Raw genomic sequence first — 20,462 nt, forward strand, 5'->3', positions numbered from 1 at the left:
CAAGGGGGGGGGGGCTCGGTACCGCTGCCATTTATCGACGATCGGCCAACCTGTTGGACGGATTATTAACGCCGAATGGGGCGAATCGCCGCAGCTCGACTTCTGAGACCCAACGGCGTAGCGATGAGATCGAGCGCTTTTAGCGGGTGCACTGGCGGCTCCATTTATTTCATTTGTAATTAATATTTTTCTAGCGTAAGCGTATTATTATAGAAGCTTGGGCTATTACTGCAATAGTTGTTGATCGATTGTATCGCGAGACGAGACCTCCACCAACTCCATCCATCCCACTCTTTATTAGTGTTATATGAAAATATGGAGATGCGATTGTTGTTAATAATAAGCGAGTGTCTAATTGATGAAAAGCTAGCTGCGCACTCGGCAATATTGGTGTTCTAAAAAATTGAAAAAGAATATAAAAGACAAGCACTGTTGCCTTGGTATTGTATCATTTCATTTAGGAAATAAAAAATATTACTTCGCAAATGTAGATTTCTTATCATATATCTTAATGTGGGTATTTTTTTTTTTTTTTTTTTTTTTTTTTTTTTTTTATTTGGGGTTTTTTTTTTTTTTTTTTTTTTTTTTTTTTTTGTAAGAAATATCCCTATAGCACCGTGTTATCATAAATTCACCAATAATAATATTTTAATAGATAGAATAGAATTTTCCAATGTAACATTTGAGATGGGACAAATGGCAGGTATACTATAAAAAAAAAATGGCATTGTCAAGTTAAAAAAGGAAATTCTTATATTTAGAAACTTTTTCCATTTCTATTTAATTTTATAATTTTTATCAAAACTAATTTTTATATATTATTACCAACACGATAGCTCGCACTTTAAATTCAATTACAAACATTTCATTTATCCGCCGACTGTAAAGTCTTACATTTACAGGTAAGGACATCCTTAGATTATGGAATTATTTAATTGTGATTCTATTATCGTAATTATGGCTTTAAAATGAAAGTAATGTATATTCAGTGAAATTCTGGTGATGCAAATACGAACGAAATTAGGAAGCTTAATATAACATAAATTTTGTAACGAAGAAAACATAAAATTTATCAATTACGAATTAGATGTTATAGAAGTTTTTTACTTAATTAAACTCTGATATGTTCTTATTTTCTCATTTTTTTCTCAATAATTTATTTTGTCATAAATGATATTTAAACAATGTGGACCGAATAAATTTCAACATTAGTCATATTTACTCATCGTTGATAATCGAATACGTATAATTAAAAATCCAGATAAAATACTTCCCGTCTATGATATAACGACTTGTCATGCCAGACGATTTCGGTCTCTGCGAAATTTATCAACAGGATCTTCATAAATGATTTACCAATAGTTCACAATTATACGTATTATCGTTATTGTGCATTATCTTAATTGTAGGCATGAATTATTGAAAAAAAAAGCATTAATTGACGGTAAATTATTGTATTTTTCTTATTATTATTATTATTATTATTATTATTGTTATTATTATTATTATTATTATTATTGTTGTTATTGTTATTATTATTATTATTTCCTAATGGAAATTAGATAGTTGGATTAAGGCGAGCAAATTGTCGCTTTTAATCGTTTTAAAAACGTCACGGACAATTGAACCATTAATCTCTCCGGCACAGCGACAATTATTGATAAGCAAACACCAAGAGTCGTTTCAATTGCTGATTGAATGGCCGATTGGCCGCGAGAAACTTTTCAAGCTCTTTGAAAGCATTTCAGTCGCACTTTAGGATCGATTCGCTTGAATTATTCACTCGGAGCGGACCCGCTTGAAAACTCAAAGGCAAGCATTAGTTCAGTTTTTCCACTTTCATACACTTTCCTCGGAATTTCGGGAAGCTTTCACATTACACTTGCCTCGGGTGAAAGCGGCAATCCTTACCACTAATTTTGTGGTTTAATTTAAACAATGCCGCGTCTTTGTGCCAGATGCTTGAAGCTTTCGTAACGCGCAACATTCCGGGTCCGATCCCTTTTCGCAAGCGCGATCCGTAACATTGGAGCTGCACACGCGCTCGCGTCTGTGATTTTCTTCGCCTGCTCTCGCCCATCAGGAAAAGTCTTCGTTTTCTCCTCGCTGCGTCCCCGGAGCTCGATTTATCCCCGACGGCTGTAAGCGGCCGAATTTTATGGCCGATAAAGCAATATTGAAAAGATTTGACGCTGCCAGCCGCTTCCTATTCTTCGAGCGTTTCATACACAGGATATTTCATCCCTTAGACGCGATGTAGGATTATGAAGGATAAATAAAAATGTACTCGCATGGCAGGCTCGATTATCTTTGTTGTTATATTTCATCTCACTAACTCTTGAACGTTATCTAATTATATTCTCAACTTCGTTTTGGAAATTCAATGTCTTTTACAGCTTCTAATATAAATATATATATATATATATATATATATATATTCCTTTTTTTATATGTCGTATAAAACTCTACATAATTCATGTCCGTGTTATAGCAACTTATCATTATGATATCATTATGAATCATTATGAAAAGTTTCTCAATTTTAATTATGCTATTAAAATAAGTGCATTAATAAAATCTCTTTTAGGCAATATATTGTTCGTCGTTAAAATTTATTCGCAATTATAATTTTATTAATATTAACAAAAAAGTGATAAAATAATTTATTCTCCTATTGGCATTCAATCAATCTTGATTGCCAATTATGAATAATTAAGAAACATAATCGTTTTCCAGCAATTATTAATTGGCATTTAGCTTAAAACGCTAATAAAAGAAATGGAACCGTCAATTTTTAATGTGAAAATGTATGAACGAGAGTTTTAGGCTAATTATTATAATAGAATAGCAATAGATGAGAATTTAATATTTCATATTAAATAGCGATAAATATTATTATTACATTATGGCATCATAAACAATCGTTTAAAGTAGCGAAATTGCAATGGGGAAACAGTGGAAGGATGCAAATTCGCAATTTTCTGTAATTTTTTTCACTCAATCTATACGATAAAATATATATTTTATCTTGGAAAACAATTTTGAAATGTAGCAATGCTAAATTGTTAAAATTATTAATAACAGTATTAATGCATTTCTTCCAATTTATCAGAATTTATAGAAAAAAGAAGCAACCGCCGGCTCGTAATAGTAAAAACCTGTTCTTCGAATCTTTAATGCAACACAAAGAATTGATTTAAACATGGCTGCGCCTTCGTACTCAAGTTCGATAAATCTCGAAATGCTATGTTCAGTAGATGATCGAGCCGATTTTGCCAAACCGACGACTTCGCAGACCATTTGTATCAATTTTACGGAATGCGTTCGATTCAGTTTCTGAAAAGTAACAAAAAAAAAAAAAAAAAAAAAAAAAAAAAAAAAATCACAAAACCAAATTTATGTTCTCTTTCAAGAGCTCGCATCCTTTACATTTATTTATTATCTTTTTTTCTGCTTCATATAACATTGAATAGGCAATGCGATGTCAGTAAAACATTACTATAATCTGAATCACAATTTTCATATGGAGAGTCATTTAATTTTATAAATCATTGCCTATAATTACTACAACAACTACTACTATTTTTTATTATTATTATTTTACATTTAACATAAAATCTGTGAAATAAATTGCTTTAAATTTTTAAATTTTGTTTAAGTTAATATTGTTCGTTAATATTTTTTAAATCTCTTTGCGGTTAAAATTATAATTTATATATATATATATATATATATATATATATATATTATACTATTTTTAGTAAATCTGACTTCAGTAAATAGTTAATATATGTTTGAAATTTAAATAAATTTGTTATAATATTTTATATTGAATTAATTTACATTAACTATTAAAGATTTATATATCTTAACATTACGTTTTATTCGGAATAAGTTTTACTTTACTATTGTCGATATATAGTAATAAGACTGCACACTGATATAAGCACGTGCATACGATACATAAGTGTGTGTTGGTTGGAACGATGTTCAAATCTTCGAACAACGTTTTACTATAATACGTTTAATTTCTTTTATTTTTCTTTTATTTTGGCTACGAAACAATTTTCTGTTTAAAGGAGCAAAGACTATATAATTTTACCGCCTTCAACAGAATTTACGAACATATAAACTCTATTTATAAGTATACGATTTTTGTTTTTATGAGAAAATACAGGCGGTACAACAGCATTGAGAAAATGAAATATATTTAATACAATAATAATTAATCTCTATTGGATGAAAACTATTAAATATTCAAATATATAAAAATTACCATTACGTATAATTAGCGTCATTATGCAATCAATACTAAAGTATATTAAATTAAAATGATTTAATTGTATTTGCATAATACTATTTCACGAATTATAATGTCTATTCATCTTAATTTATGTTTACTAATGTATGTATACATGTCATAATACATACTGTCATAATACACAAAAACTAATGGATTTATCATAATGAATTAAGGAATTTAGAATTTTTTTTTAATAAAATCGTCGAAATTAGTCGAATTAGCCACAGAATTTTAATCAATTTAATGGTTTCATTAAGAGTGCGAGAGGCAAGTATTTCAATAACAAATGTAACTATTTACAACATCTGTGTTTTAATAAACAGTAGTCTCGCAAAACGTTTACAAATATTTGTGAAAGTAGAAACATTTCTTAAACTTTGCGTCTTCAAGCTATCTACGCTTTATATAAAAAATTGTCTTTCAAACTATATCCAGCAGAATAGTTGTAGATAAGTTACTCGTAATATATCATCAGCGAACTACTTTTCCTCTGCAAGTGTTCGACCCCATTAAAAGTGCCATTATATAACGTTCCTTTTTGAAAAAATTGCCACCATAACTTTCCTTATTCTTATAATTCAATCAAACCGTCAAGAATCTTCACTATCCAACGAAACATACAAATATTTTCCAAGATATTAATAATCACTCACGTACTAATACAAATTGATTTTGCTTCTACACATTTACAGTTAATACGTAATGTAGTAAGTCTAAAGTAGAGAAAAATCTGTAAATATTATTAAAATTAAAGCGACGAGCTCGAGCTTGAAGATTCTCTCTTACAAATCTTTAAACTTTACAGACACCTCCGATTCATTTTCTTTCTTTCTCTTTCATTCGGCCCCACTTCTTACTCCATTTCTTCGATTTTCTCCCGGATAGTCGAATGCTAACTGTGCACAAACTTCCACGCGGTCGTTTTTTCCGACTCGACTATGCGCGCCCCAATCAAAATCTATTCTCGGAGCACCGACAATCTAACGCGCGCCGCGCATCGCTTTTCCTCGGTAATCGATCAAGTCATGGAGCTGCGGGAAATATAGGGAATGGAAGGGGCGCCGATTCGAGAGCTTTCCGCTCCGATCCGAGAGCTCCGAAAGTTAGAGTCGGATGTTAATCGCAGTTGGAAAGTGGAAATAGTACGATTTAGCATATAAACATTGACACTTTTATCATAAAATGCGGCAGCTTTTATTTTTAAGCTTTGGTAATGCATGCGTCGAGTAGGTTGTCCCATTCGTTATCTTTGTTTTGTTTTTTTTTCACGCTTTTCGGGAGCATAAAAATTTTTATGAGATTCATCACCGAATAAACTTCAAGGCCGTAAAATTTAGAAAATTTGTTTGTTAAGTTTTAGTTTCCAGAAACCTTACACAAATGTTGGGGTTTTGCCGTTGGTAATGATATCATATGGCAAGGAACGCCAACCGAGTTCTAGTTCTAGTATTTTGAATTTCAATTATTCGTGTGTCGTTGTATAGCGGGACCATTTTCTTTTATTATTGCGCTTAATAAGAAAAATTATAAACTACACGTAACACTCTACCAATCTATGTTGTATATATATATATATATATATATATATATATATATATAGTTATAGTGCATTATAAAGGCGTGATTTAATTGAAAATTCAAAAAGATAATTTAAAACGGCAATACAGATATTATATTTCTATATGTTATGAGATTCTTTTATATATATATATATATATATATATATATATATATAATAGTACGTCGTAGTATTTGAAATGTTATTAAAAGTCAGGCTCACTTCGATATTGTGATATATAATTTAGGTGACTTGAATTATGATTATAAAACGGACTTGGCAAATGAGAAATCTTAGAGGATGCCAAGAAAACGAAAGGAATACTAATTTGCGGAGTATTTATCTAACATTTCAGATAATAATTATAAAAATAGACATGTTAAATAATGCATTTAGATATTAATACATTCATTGTGCAATTATTCTACTTGAAATTATTCATTACGTATTAAGTATATTTTTTCAGCGGTGCTTGAATATTCAATTAAAACAGAATGCAAAATGGATTTTATTCTCGATATAATTGCCAAGCTTTTCATTTATTCTTTTAATATGTAATTTATCTTCGTAAAGTGAAGAAACAAATTCCATCTTACGTTGGCTACACTTGGATAAGTACGCTCTAATTTATAACTTTCCTTTCGCAATCTTTTAACAATCTACTTTCCTTTACAATCAGCTTGGGCGAATTTTCGGAAAAATTTTCCATTTCGCTCAAGCTTTTCATTTAAATAATTTAAATTCTTGCATAATCTCCAAAGTCCAGAGCATGCGGTGCTTTGCCGCAATTAATTTTTGTTATGTAGGAAAACCTTGTTTCTGTCGTAATAACATGTTACACCTTAGTTGTGTAAAACCATATCGTGCGTTAAAAATTTTCAATTTGCCTTAATGACTTCGAGCTTCTGGTTATAGAATGCGACTTTTATAGGTTTCTGTATGTATATGTGACCATATACATCCATCCACTTTGGTATGTAACGCGCACCGGGATATATTATTTGGCCTTATATTGTTCATTCTCATAGATTAAATGTATAAAAATTTTGTATTTGAAATTTGTATTGTAATGAAAGTGTTAAAAATATTTGTAATCTAATGAAATATAAAAATTTTAATGAATTTAATGCGTTAAATTATAACAATGGACTCAAATATATCTATTATAGAATAATATAATATATTATTCAATTTTCTAGATTTTTATTATAATATTCTATTTATTTAATACGTTACACAAACACGCGCGCGCGCACACACACATTACAATATATACTTGAAAATGAAAGTATATTTTTTACTTTGAGTTGCTTTATATTATATAGTTTAAAATAATAATATTTAACTATCTTAACTTTCATTACGTAATATATAATCCATATTTTAAACGTCTCACATAAAATATTAGTATTTACTATTTCATTTTACACATCCGTTCAACCATTTTGATTAATTAATCTTCCGAATATGTACAAATAATGCCTAATCTAAATTAGCTCGAAATACAACAAAATTCATTATGTTTAAGCTTCGTATAAATGCACTATACGTCATATATAATAATACTCCATTATATTTCAAATAACATTTTCAAATAGTTTTCCATTCATCATCCTCGAAAATTATCTGAAGACTTCTTTATTGTAATGCAAAACAACCAAATATTAAAGTAAATACATTGCATCGTAAACTTTTTCAACGCGGCGAAGGTTTTTTTTACAAAAAAATCGCATGAGGTTTTACCATTAATTTACTTGTAACTTATAAGAACAGTACGTATTTACCTCGTAAATCATAGTAATAATTTACGGTTATTGAAAATGAATAATAAATAATAAATTTATCAAATAAATATGTGCCACTTGTTTATTTAAAATTTGAAAGTGAAAGATTTTTTTTTTTTTTTTTTTTTTTTTTTTTTTTTTTTCATATTATCCTCTTTATCCTTGCCGATTGAAAGATAATTCTAATTAACTAATTATAATCGATGTAATCGTGTTGATCCAGAGTACTGTAAATGCAAAGTAATATAATTGATGGGAAAGCACTGTAATTGCCGTAATATCGATATGAAAAACAAGACTGGAACATTACAAGAGCAACTTATGAAGGTAACTTGTAAAGCATATTCACAGTCTAAATAAATCGGTTAGTTGATCAAATATATAGGCGGAGCACCAAATTCATTATTGGCGGGGAAAGAGCTTCAGTCAAAAAGATTTGCTAAGGAGCAAATAAATAATAAGGCAACTAATTACCTCTACTTTCCGCATTAAATCAGTTTACGCGCACGGAAGTTTAGGCTGAGCATTTGCTGTATGCATTTAAGCTTGACGTTTACTTTTGAAAAATTAAATAATTTTCAATTTTTTCTCTCTTTATCATCTGACATTTTGTATATCAATCTTCAAAGCACTCAATTATAATTTATGCATAGCTAATAGTATATAATTTTATTTATCTTATGAATGAAAGAATTTTCTCGAGTCTGTTCACAAAAATTGCAATGAACATTAAAATGTGCTTTAGAAGAAACGTTTAGACAACGATATAAAAATATCGACACCAGTATTGATGTCTTTAGATAATTACGGAAAATATTAAGCAAGCATATGTTTTCTAATAATTCCAACATATATATTTGCGTACCGAGAGTTGGCAATTTATCGCAGTGCATTGGCTACAAAATGAATAAGTCATGCTATATATGCAATTTTTTCTGCTACGAAATTTACATATTATTTTGCTGATAATATTTCGAATCGAATAATGCTTAATCGAATAATCTACTTAATCATTACATCTACCGTTGTAAAACATTATATTAGGTAAAAAAATAATTTAAATAAGGTTTTTAGCATAGATGTCTCTTTAAGCTCATGTTGATATATCTATTAGCTATCAATTAATATAAAATATAAAATAATTGTTTATGCAATTATTGATATTATATGCGTAATTGGTAAAAATGAGATTGTAATCAAATTCAAGTCATCAAATGATCAAACTTAGCATGCTTTTTTTGTCAAAAATCATGACAGACGACCAAATTACTATTGACGAACAAATTAAACCATTGCCCATACATACCCTTGGCTAATGTATAATAATAATTACAATATTAAACTTTACGACAGTTGCAAACGCTTGAAAAACGTAATATAAATAAACACGAAAGCCTTTAGTTTTTCGAAAAGGAGATTCTTCTATTTTGTCGGTGAAGTTATTTTCAACGGGCAAACGAGTATAACTCCAACTAAATATGTCGAAATACACATTGACTTGATTGACCTAATGAAATAGCTCGTCCTCGTCTACCGCTTCTTTGCTCTACTGCTACTTTGTTAACCTTCCACCAAAGTTTTTGATTAAAATTCATTCGAAATAATGACCCATTACTCGCACTCTCTTATCGCCAATCCGAAAGCCTCGTATTCTTATACTCGTGGCCGTTTCGCGATCACTACTTTAATGGCTCCATTATTAGCTCCCTCGTCTGGCGATAATCGCGGAAAATTTTTGATACTCGAAATTAACAGAGTTATGAAGTTGTTGCTCGGTCGGGCGCAAAAAAGTTCCACGGCAGATAAGGTGGAGCTGCTTTAGGGGCCCCAATCACAATTCACTCGGATTTATTATGATAAGTTGAGAATTAAACGGGCCACCCGACTTGCCCCTACGCTCGTAATTACTCCATCACCGGGTCCCGAGATTTTAACGCAACATCTGCACGCCCAACTTGGCGTATTAATGTATTAATGGAGATACTAAAGCGATATGCCACTCTTTGTTCCTTAGTCCGAAATGCCGCTCGAGTTTTTGCCAAAATGGCCGTGTATTTGTGCGCGGCAACTGCTCTCCTTTAATCCTCCACCACCTGACCTCCGCTGCTAAGCCGCAATCTAAGGCGACCTTCGTATTATTGTCAAATTGGGAATTATTGTCATTGCCCCCGCCGAGAGCCGCTGGCAAATTAGCGAACGAGTCCATTTTTTCGATGCGTTTGCCTCTCGAACTGTCAAGCGACGAATTAAAACAACTGTCTTGTAACGCTCGTGATTATTACAAATTTATTGATTATTTCTGACGTATGCTTGTTCTTTTGGATGCAGATGATTTCCGAATTCTGTTCTGATTATTACAGCATCATCTATTTTGTAAACTAGTCCTAGTAAGCTAATCATATATTAGAGAAAAGAAGAGAATCAAAGTTAATTATTTTATTATCTATACATATATATATTATTCTTATTGTTTGTGAATGTGAACAATGTTTTCTCTGGTTTATTTGTATTCTTTAGAGAGCGTGATATTTAAAATTAAATTGAAAAATATATGACTGAATGATTATTTTAAATTTCTAGTTTTCAAATTTCATTTAAGAAAACTCATTTTCTTAAAATAAGATAATATGTGCGTTAACATAAATATAGTAATTCATTCATTAGCACATTATTATTCATAGATTATAGCGGCATAATAAGCTACTCTAAGCTGGCAACTTTAATCTTAAATTAAATATCTGAGAAATTTAAAGATCGATGATTGATTTTACTTTTATAATTATTTAAACATTTTGGCACATTATGCCAATATACAATATAAACAGAAATATAGGATTCGTTAACAAATATCTACGGCTCTATACCGTATGCAATATTTAAAAAAATGAATCATAGCTGATGAAAAATAAGTCAGTGATAGATAATTTAAGAAGCGAAAAAGAATTATTACATTCTTTTAAATATTCTTAAACGTCAGGATAATATTCATTTAGATAATTTAATGATTTAATGATTTTGTGCCGTTATTCGAATACCTCACCTCTTACAATTATAATATACCTAATACTTCTTTCGGTATAATTTCGTGATTTAAAAGTAAACTATTTGCTAAAATGCGAATCAACATAAAATAATTAAACAAGAAAAATAAAAACAAGGTTACAAACTAAATATAATTTATGTAAAATTTAATTAATATTTTGAAATATGCTATCCAAGTGCTCGTAATCTATTAATACATTATTATTCACCACGATTTTAATTCCCAAACATAAAATGTATAAAAACAAAATCAAAGTGTTTTTTTTTTCAATGAGCAAACAACCATGTTAATATTTGCAAGAATAACGTGTAAAATGAAAGAATTATGAGTATGAGTATACTTCAATTTTCAAGTACCCCATACTCGCTATTCGACAATAATTGAACTTACGGTAATACAAAAATTTATTAAAACATGCAACAATGCACACAATTTTATTTATTTATGACACTAGCTAGATAGAAATGAGAATAAGATACGAAAAGGTTATTACTCTCGGCCTGGCCAACCACTACTCTTCTATTTTCAGTTTAGCGGCAACTTGCCAAACTTATGTTAATTAAATATATTACTATTTTTCTCAAATGTACCGGTCAGACTATTACAATTTGTATTGTTATGATGTCCACGTAAAATGAGGACACGTGTTTAGTGCGCAAAGTACGCTCATAACTTATTAAAATCACATGGTTCCAGTACACTTATCATATTTATAGAGAATGAGAAATCTATATTAATAACTAATGGAATGTAATTTCAAAAATGTTAGCAACGTTATTAATCGAATCAATGATATTTCTTTAAACACGTCTCCATTTTAACAGAGAAATATAAAAATTAAAATATAATTAATTGATAAAAATTCAATAACTTGAATTAAAATTTATTACAAATATATTATTACAAATGCAAATATATAACATAATATTTTATATTTAAATGACTTCTTATTTATTTTTTATATATAATTTGGTTATTCTTCAACATGTTGTTAAATATTTAGTTTGATATATTAATAGTGTATTTACAAAATTGCTTTATTACACATACGGATAGATTATATATATATATATATGTGTGTGTGTGTGTGTGTGTGTGTGTGTGTGCGTGTGTGTGTGTGTGTGTGTGTGCGTATTTATAATAGTCAAATAATAATTTGAAGTATTTACTTATGAATTGCGCATATGTGCTCATAATATTAGAAATATAAACTCAGGTATTATTATGAAGAAATAGGCGTGATTTTTATATTGATTTATATGCCAAAGAGGAATAATAGATTTTCTCACTGTTAACTTTGAAGTAAACCAATAGCAGAAAAAAAAGTATATATTAACAGTTTACACACTTGTTTTCAATCCTGTTGTGTTATTACAGTTTCAGTGTAACAGAATAAATTATTCCTATTGTCGAGAGCTTGAAAATACCACGTTCTACACAATTATCTCTTTTTACACAGACCTTTAATACAAATAAAAATAAAGTCCAAAGAAGGTACATGTAACTAACGTAATAGCGACGTATACAATTATCAAGCAAAAAAGCCGTCGTGGAATTCTTCTTTGCGAAGAAAACAAATAAGAAAGGGTCGGATGTTGTGGACGAGGAGAAGGGCAGGGAAGGGGATGAGAAAGAGAAAAAAAAGATTATATTGCGCTCGCTCCGTATACTCCACATCAAACGCAGAAAATCGCGAGTTGTCTGGCTGGCGTGCGCATCGACAATTCTTCTTCTTCCGTACCTTTAACGAACGATCTTTACTAGTACGAGAGAGCGAGGGATAGGCCGAACGAAGGGAAAAACCTTTCCCTCGCTAGAACCAGACGTATCCGCAGCGCCATTGGTCGAACGCAGCGATGGACAATGAAGAATGGACCTGTCAAAGAAACAATTTGTACGTGATATATCGCACGTATACGTATACAAAGAGTCGAAAGGAGCGTTCCTTATGCTTGACTCCCGGCGCGTCTCTCACTCTCTCTCTCTCTCTCTCTCTCTCTCTCTCTCTCTCTCTCTCCTTTCTCTCTCCTTTCTCTCTCTATATCTCTCTCCCACTCACACACACGCGCACTCCTAAGGCCTCTCGCCCCCAACCCGTCTATCGCGCGCACTTAAAATCTCTCTTTTTCTATCTTCTCCCTCACCTACATATACACGCGCGTTTGAATAAATATATAAGTTCGCGTACACACATCTATTTATCATTCTCGGTGTCTATACGAGAGATTATGTTGATATTATCGCGTGTCGCGATTCACCGACACTCAAATCGATCTCGTTGGAAAAGCATTAGGTCTTTTTCATCAGAAGCGCTGCTACGAAGATAAACGCACTTTATCAGCTATTGACTCGCGACGTAAATGTCGATGTGTTATGTTTGAGTGCGTGTACCTGCGCAACCTGCATCGTTGTGCAATTGATACAGCCACATTTTCCTATAGCTGCCTTTATGTTATTGTATTGATTGGATTTGTTGTGGATGCTATAATATTGCTCGGCTATTAAATCTTATTAATCCTTATTATTTGCTCTTGAAAAGCTTAATGAAAAGCTCGGATGTTATTTAGCATATTTATTTTAATAAATATACTCTTCTTCAGGTATCTTACTGTCGCAAGCATACGATTCATTTAGATAAATATGATGTTAGTATCTTTGGCTTGACGACCATCAACGACATTTGCACTTTAAACTACTGTAAAGCTTGCGAGGATGACGATAGCCCGAGGAACAAATACTATAAGATAGAAAACAAAGGTTTAATCGATTTTTTATTTTATTCTATTCAAATCTTTACCCATCTTGCTCCACAATATTGATCAGCGCTATAACCGAATCGACCATAAACACGGCGCTAATCTAGTTGTCTCGTACGCTTCCAGCATAATAAAAGTGACACGAGCATAGCAAAAATCTAATAAATACAAATTTAATAAATATTTTTTTCCGCATAAACTGATTATATAATGTCTGTTTAGGGTGATAGTGGAGCTTACAGAAGCAGAACCGGCATCGCTAGTAACAGCACATTCGGACGGAATGCAACGACGGGAAGTAATTTCAGTAATTATAGAACTAACTACACCGGTATTGGCTCAAGCTCCCTTAAAACATCCACAACAAAAGACAGAAGTATTGGCAACATTTATACCGGAAATTTTACAAAAAAAGATGGAGATAAGGCCGAGGAGAAAGCCTCGTATAAGTATTCCTGTAAGTGTAAATTAGCATTCGATCTAGCTCGTATGTCGTTCTCATTGAGTTGTTAAACAAAATTAAAAAAAAAAATTGTTCGCCAAACATTATTACATTATAGCCAATCTATTATGAATGGCGCAAAACCTAATTATTATCGCTATTAAGCTTAAAGACAAATTCATCAACTCTCCTCGTGCGCCAAGAAAAAAAAATTCGATAATAATCGATAAGAAATTAGTTATTATAAATTAGTGACTTTAATTGACTTTAATCGCTTCTTGATTTTCAATTGGAGTTCTTAATTATTAACAAGCAAGCGCTGCATAGGCTAATTAACAGTATCGATTTGCAGTTAACAAAAATTCCGAAAAAGAACGGCTGACTCCCGGTGATATAAGCAAAGACGATCAACGCACTCGCGGTCGCTCCTCCAACGGCCCATCAATGCTTGACAAATATACCCTGGGTAGTGGAAAAATCGCCTCCGAACGTTCGGCCTCCGTCCTGGACAAGTACCGGGGCAATCGCGAGTCCAGCGGCAAATCGCCCAGGTACGGGGCCTCGAATTCCTACTCGGAGTCCAGCCGGAGTTACGCCGGTGAGAAAAAGGAGAGGGAACAGGAGGCTGCAGCCACCAAAGGACCGAGATTCGCGTCCTCGAGGGCGTCGCAGGAGCCGAGTCCGGAAGTAGCCGGGAAAACCTCGGGACAGAGAGGAAGGAGTCAGTTGGCTGGGAAGAACGGCCAGTCATCCAGTGAGTTGTTCCTCTTCATTATCCATCCTGTTTGTCTATGGAGATTGCCGGCTTATTTTTATTGCATATTTCTTAGATGAATAGTTGTAGGATTTGTTGGTCGAGCGGAATTGTGCGCGTTTGCCTCTAATATTCCAATTATAAATAGAGTGGAGAGGAGACTCTTTGCTCACGATGGACTTAATGACAATTATTAATATTTTCGTATAATTGAAGGCTCGGCAGTCTTAAATTACGTGGTTATTTGAGGCTAACGAATTTATTGACGAATTTACGACTGACTTTATAAATGAAGATTTCCCGTTAGAAAATCACCCCTCTCTATTATTAATAGCATTGGGAATTTTACGACTCGACTATTGGTTTACGATTTAAATGTACACCATGATTTCAAGGAATCACGTAATCGCTTGGTTAAATATTATCAATGTTGTTGGTCGATGGTCAAATAATATGCGCGAATGGGTGCTCGCTGCTATGCGCTATTAAGCATTCTTTCACAAATTTCTTATGAAAATTATATAATTAATAACAAATTGATATGAATTTCAGATTATCCGGAATCCTCAACAAGCTCTACATCGTCCCCACGATATAATGGACGCCATTCTCATGTGTCTCGAAATAATGCCGAGCGTATCTTAAGTGACGGCATCGGCTTTACACGATCGGACAAATTTCACAATGCAGCTGCGAAATTGCAGCCTTCGCCGGTCGTGGATGAAGCTGCCGATCGAGACCAAAAATGCCATAATACCGACTCACGCTCGGATGCTGCAGCATTGGATACGAGCTTGCCACTCGCGACTAATTCGCCAAAAAATAAGCAGGAGAAGTTGCATGATATGGCCCTCACTGATAATTCAAAACGTTGCGATAAGGAGGACAGTGCCGAAAACGAAGTCATAATTATCTCGGTCGTGACAAGAGGAACGTCGCCCACACCGCCTCCACCACTTACCGCCTACGCAAGGACAAAGAGATTAGAGCCCCTACCTAAGGTTGTTCGGAGAGAGGTGAACAAATCGGAGTTAAATAAGGTTGAACGGTGCGCGAAAGAGCAGCAAGTCGATTGCGTCGTTGGGGAAGGTTCGTCTAGGGGTAGGTACACTCCTCGGTACAATAGCGCCGCCACTGGAAGGGCTTTCGGAGTGCCTTGGGTTTCCTCCTATCTAGACAAATTTAGCTCGTCCGCTTCTGCGAGTAATCCCGGTCTCTACTCGTCCCGTAGCACTTGCAATATCTCGCATAACAGAGCGAGCACGGACTCACCGGGGTGCTCGAAAGCGATGGACGAGTCATCGAAGAGCAGCACCAAGAGCAGCACGATTGGATCCTCGACCAATCTAATCCAATACTCGGCCCACAATACGCAGCACCATAATCGTTGTAATTCGGGCTCCTCGACACTAGCGAAGGAAGTGGATCGCCCATCGGCGAAAGTCGACTCGAGTCAGAAAAGACGTAAAGCCGCATTGAGCGATGGCGAAGAGCGCAAGTCCAACGCGAGCCGAGAAGAAACGCCCAGAGTCAGCGGGGGTCAGGATCATGGCCAAGGTCTCGCTACTAGCTCATCTCGTAAGGAATCGTCGAGTAAATTATCGGACGGGAACTCCTCGGCCCATGGCAAATCCGCTAGCGTATCGAGGAGCGGCTCTTTAAAGCTCCGTCACACGACATCAGCACAGTCTCCGCCGTCTATCAACGGGCCAGTTGGCTGCAACAGTGCCAACGGCGATAGATCTAATAGTAGTAGTAATAGTAGTAGTAGTAGTAGTAGTAGTAGTAGTAGTAGTAGTAGTAGTAGTAGTAGTAGTAGTAGTAGTAGTAGTAGTAGTAGTAGTAGTAGTAGTAGTAGTAGTAGTAGTAGTAGTAGTAGTAGTAGTAGTAGTAGTAGTAGTAGTAGTAGTAGTAGTAGTAGTAGTAGTAGTAGTAGTAGTAGTAGTAGTAGTAGTAGTAGTAGTAGTAGTAGTAGTAGTAGTAGTAGTAGTAGTAGTAACAGCAACAGCAACAGCAACAGCAACAGCAACAACAGTAATAGCAATATCAATGGCAGTAATAATAGTTGTAGTAGCAGTAGTGGTGGTGGTAAGGGTGGTAAGAGTGGTAGTGGTGGTAGTGGTAGTAGCAGTAGTAGTAGTAGTAGTAGTAGTAGTAGTAGTAGCAGCAACAGTAGCAGCAGCAGCAGCAGCAGCAGCAGCAGCAGCAATAGTAATGGCAAGTCCGTGTCGTCGACGTCCTCGGCTACAGCGGCAACGGCAGCATCGATGACGAAAATAAAGTCCGTCTCGGCCACCACCACTACTGCGCTACCGTCGTCGTCTAATAGCAAGTGTGCAAGCGTCTCAGCTGGATCGTCAGTGACTTCGCGTCAGGCCTCGTCGGCGGACGCACGCGAACGCAAGCCACCGGTTCCCAAATCCGAAATGGTTGGGAGAAACGGAACGATGGGTGGCACAGGGGGTATGAAGTACGTTAACAAGGACTTCCGAAAGTCCGCCCTAAATATGGAGAATGGCGATCCATCGCGATCTCAAATTAGCGATAGGAAGAACCAGAAGAAGTACCAGAGGAGCGTGTCCGTTAGCTCCCAGGATTCGCAATCAGAGTCAAACTCGGGGTCCACGACGATGCTGCAGCAGGTGGCTTCGTTCGGCTCCTTGGTCTCGCTTAAGCCAACCAAATTGGCTTCGAAGCACAAGGCCCCGCCGACAAAAGCAAATATCGCGCGCAAAGGAGATGTAAAAGGTCCTGAGAGAGACGGGCGGAAAAGTAGCTCGAAGTCTCCGCCGTCGTCCAGCAACCGTAACATCGCGCGGACCGTGTCCATTTCGACGTCGGAGTGTAGCTTCGACGGCAGCTCCTCTGATACGTCGATTAGCGACGCCGATGACAATGAGCCGGCAAAAGCTAAGCAAGATATAAGAAAAAAGCGCACGCCCAATGCCCCTTTCCAAGAGCGGAAGGGCAAAACGAGCCTCGATTCGTCAAAGACGAGCGTGTTAGTTTCGTCCGCGGATGAACTTTCGATAAATACGGATAAGCCGCCTCGGCCACCCTCGACCCCGCGCTCGCGAAACGATAGATCCGGAAAGACAGACGAGGCCAAGTCATTTTTAATACGAACCCTGGCTCCCGTCGCCAATAATTTTAAGATCAAACAGCAGGAGAGCGCCGATGAGATTAGTAGAGCCGGTGGTTGGGTCGATGCGTGCAGTGACGAGAATTCCGACTCAGCGAAGAAATCGCCAAATTCCGTATCGAAATCAGCTGCGCAGAATTTATCACGAAGCTCGAGCACAACGAACATGGAAAACAATTCAACGTCGGATAAAAGGCGCGCGAGTGCGAGAGTGAGACGTCAATCGTCGGGTGAAAAGCCCTGGTGGCTTGATTCGAATTCCGATAATGTGCCCGAAGGTGTCGAGAGACATCCAAGCATCGGAAATGACGACATTAGTCAAGACACGACCATCAGCACTGTGCTACCGGATGACGGTAATTAAGCTCTTCAATTTCGTTAATTTTTAATGCCACGGTAGAGCTTTGCAATTAGCTAATAGTGAATTGTGTGAGTTATGTCATCACCGTATCTTAAACGAATGTCAAGCTTACGTTATTATATGGAGTTTATTGCATGCATACATTGTTAATAATAATAATATATCATGATATTGAAAACAATTTTGTGTCAAGTTTGTTCTAGTACATAATATTGTTTTGTAGGAGTGGATATAAAATTATTGAAAAATGTGTTGGCTGCATCTTATTATTGTTTTTGGAGAATATTGATAAATACGTTTAATTTTTGAAAATACACCACATCTGTCTCTTTAAAAAAATAAATAATAATAAAATACATATATAATTTTAGTATAAATAAATAAATAAATAAATATATATATATATATATATATATATATTTATTTATATTAAAATTATTTAAAAGTTTATGTTTCGCAAGGAAAAATATAACAGTTGTTGTTAAATCGTTTTCAAGCCTAATGTTTCACAAATCAAAATAAAAATAGATTAATCGATTTTAAAGCTTCATTCTACTCATTCTGTTCAGTTAGCGCGTTTTCATTTTCATATCGAACATTCTCATTTTCATGAAAACTTTGTCGAATGTTATTCGAATATAAATTTAAACATTTGGTTTTTGTTATTGTTGTTGTTGTTAATAATAATAATAATCATTATTATTAATCGTATTTAATATTTATAATGCTACATTCGTGCCTAGAGAATCGCATGACGTAGCTGTTGGCAATTATAATTTATAAATTATGTATTTATACGAGAAGCGGTGATCCCTCGCGTGTAATAAAATTTTGAAACTAGTACGGAGAAAGGAATTTTAAAAATATCACGTTGCTTATGTCGGTAACATAGAATTTTGTTATATCGTCGTATTGAAGTAGTTGGAAGAGTTACGTTACAAATACTACAATTACTAAGGCTGATTGAATTAACAAAACATTTTCATAATTATTAATGCAACAAAAGAAAAGAAGCAAGCTGTAAAAATAATTTTTTTTCAAGTTTCTTATGACATTGACGTTTACGGAAAAAATTTCCACGCCTAATCTTGTAATACCTTTTTTGCTTTGCTAACTTGTCTAATATACATTACATATTTCATCTGAGATAGTTGATATCGATGCTACATACGATCGATAATATAGACTAAATCATTCTTACAAGACATCTAGGATCAATACTTTTAATGAAATTATAATACATCCAGTTTTTTTATATTATTTTAATGCAATATTTTAAATATCTTATTATGTCGTGGTCATTGGTTGTGTACCTATGACAATGTATATCATATGGCATATCCGATTGTATTTTAATTTGTATCTGTGTAGCACATGTACTACAACGTTACAATATAAATCGTCCAATCGTTTATATAATTTTAATCTAGAAAACCAGACAATGACGGCACTCGAGTCATCGTGTATGAAATTTTTTATAACATATTAACTCACGCGTTAGAGCATACGTCGAATATAATAATTGGCTTTGTCAATTAATATTCTTACCCATAGATTTTAAATATATGTGTACAAGTAAATTAAATATAGTAATATCAAAATGTTCAGCGATTATGACCGCCAAACTTCAAGATTATTTGTCAATGCTTCAAACCTTCTAACACACCACAGTATTTTAGTATTCACTTCAAATTAAACGAAACTCGGACAATAAGCTGAGCCGACAATTTTAGATTTATTCAAATTTCGTTTGCAAATTATTAAAACAAAACTTCCACCACGAAGCATTGTTCAGCCTCCTTGACCGAACTTGAATGTCATAATTAAAATGACCAAATGGTACTGCATCGAGATCGCGCAGCCATTAAATTTGCTTACAAGTTAAATAAAATCTTTGGAGGAGGAGAACATTTCGTTAACTCTATTCACAAACTAACCTTATTAAAATAGCTAAATAGCGAAACTTTAATTTGGTCATCGGAGTGCTGGAGGAAGACAACTGCGCGTGTCCGGGTTTTCAAAATACATCTTCCTTAAATTATCAGCTCGCAGCTGCTGCTATTACCGACGCTCAACGCCCAAAAAAGAAATTATTACCTCGAGCGTTCAACCTTCGTTCCATCTTTGTTACCCTAATCAGCGAGCCGCGACTAAACGTAGCCGACCGTAAGCTCGTATCATACGCACATCCATCCCAAGCTACTTCCAAGCTACATCCAAATTGTTTCGCAACCGCTTCCAAGCGCCTTGTTAAAAGTAAGCTAAAATAAACAGAGAGAGAGAGACAGAGAGAGAGATACAGAGAGAGAGAGAGAGAGA

General features: G+C 34.3%; 1 protein-coding gene across 1 annotated transcript in view; it reads left to right on the forward strand.

The window, feature by feature from the left end:
• LOC105367679 (uncharacterized) overlaps nt 1–17,974 on the forward strand; it is a 33,889-nt gene extending 15,915 nt beyond the window's left edge. The window contains exons 2-6 of the mRNA XM_011506447.1: nt 13,667–13,901; nt 14,239–14,640; nt 15,193–16,395; nt 17,101–17,835; nt 17,919–17,974. Of these exons, the coding sequence (XP_011504749.1) occupies nt 13,667–13,901; nt 14,239–14,640; nt 15,193–16,395; nt 17,101–17,835; nt 17,919–17,974 (2,631 nt within the window). The remainder of the gene's footprint in view (nt 1–13,666; nt 13,902–14,238; nt 14,641–15,192; nt 16,396–17,100; nt 17,836–17,918) is intronic.
• The last annotated feature ends 2,488 nt before the right edge of the window (nt 17,975–20,462 follow it).

The sequence above is a fragment of the Ceratosolen solmsi genome, unplaced genomic scaffold (assembly GCF_000503995.2).
Source record: "Ceratosolen solmsi marchali unplaced genomic scaffold, CerSol_1.0 scaffold7, whole genome shotgun sequence".
Taxonomy (NCBI): Eukaryota; Metazoa; Arthropoda; class Insecta; order Hymenoptera; family Agaonidae; genus Ceratosolen; species Ceratosolen solmsi.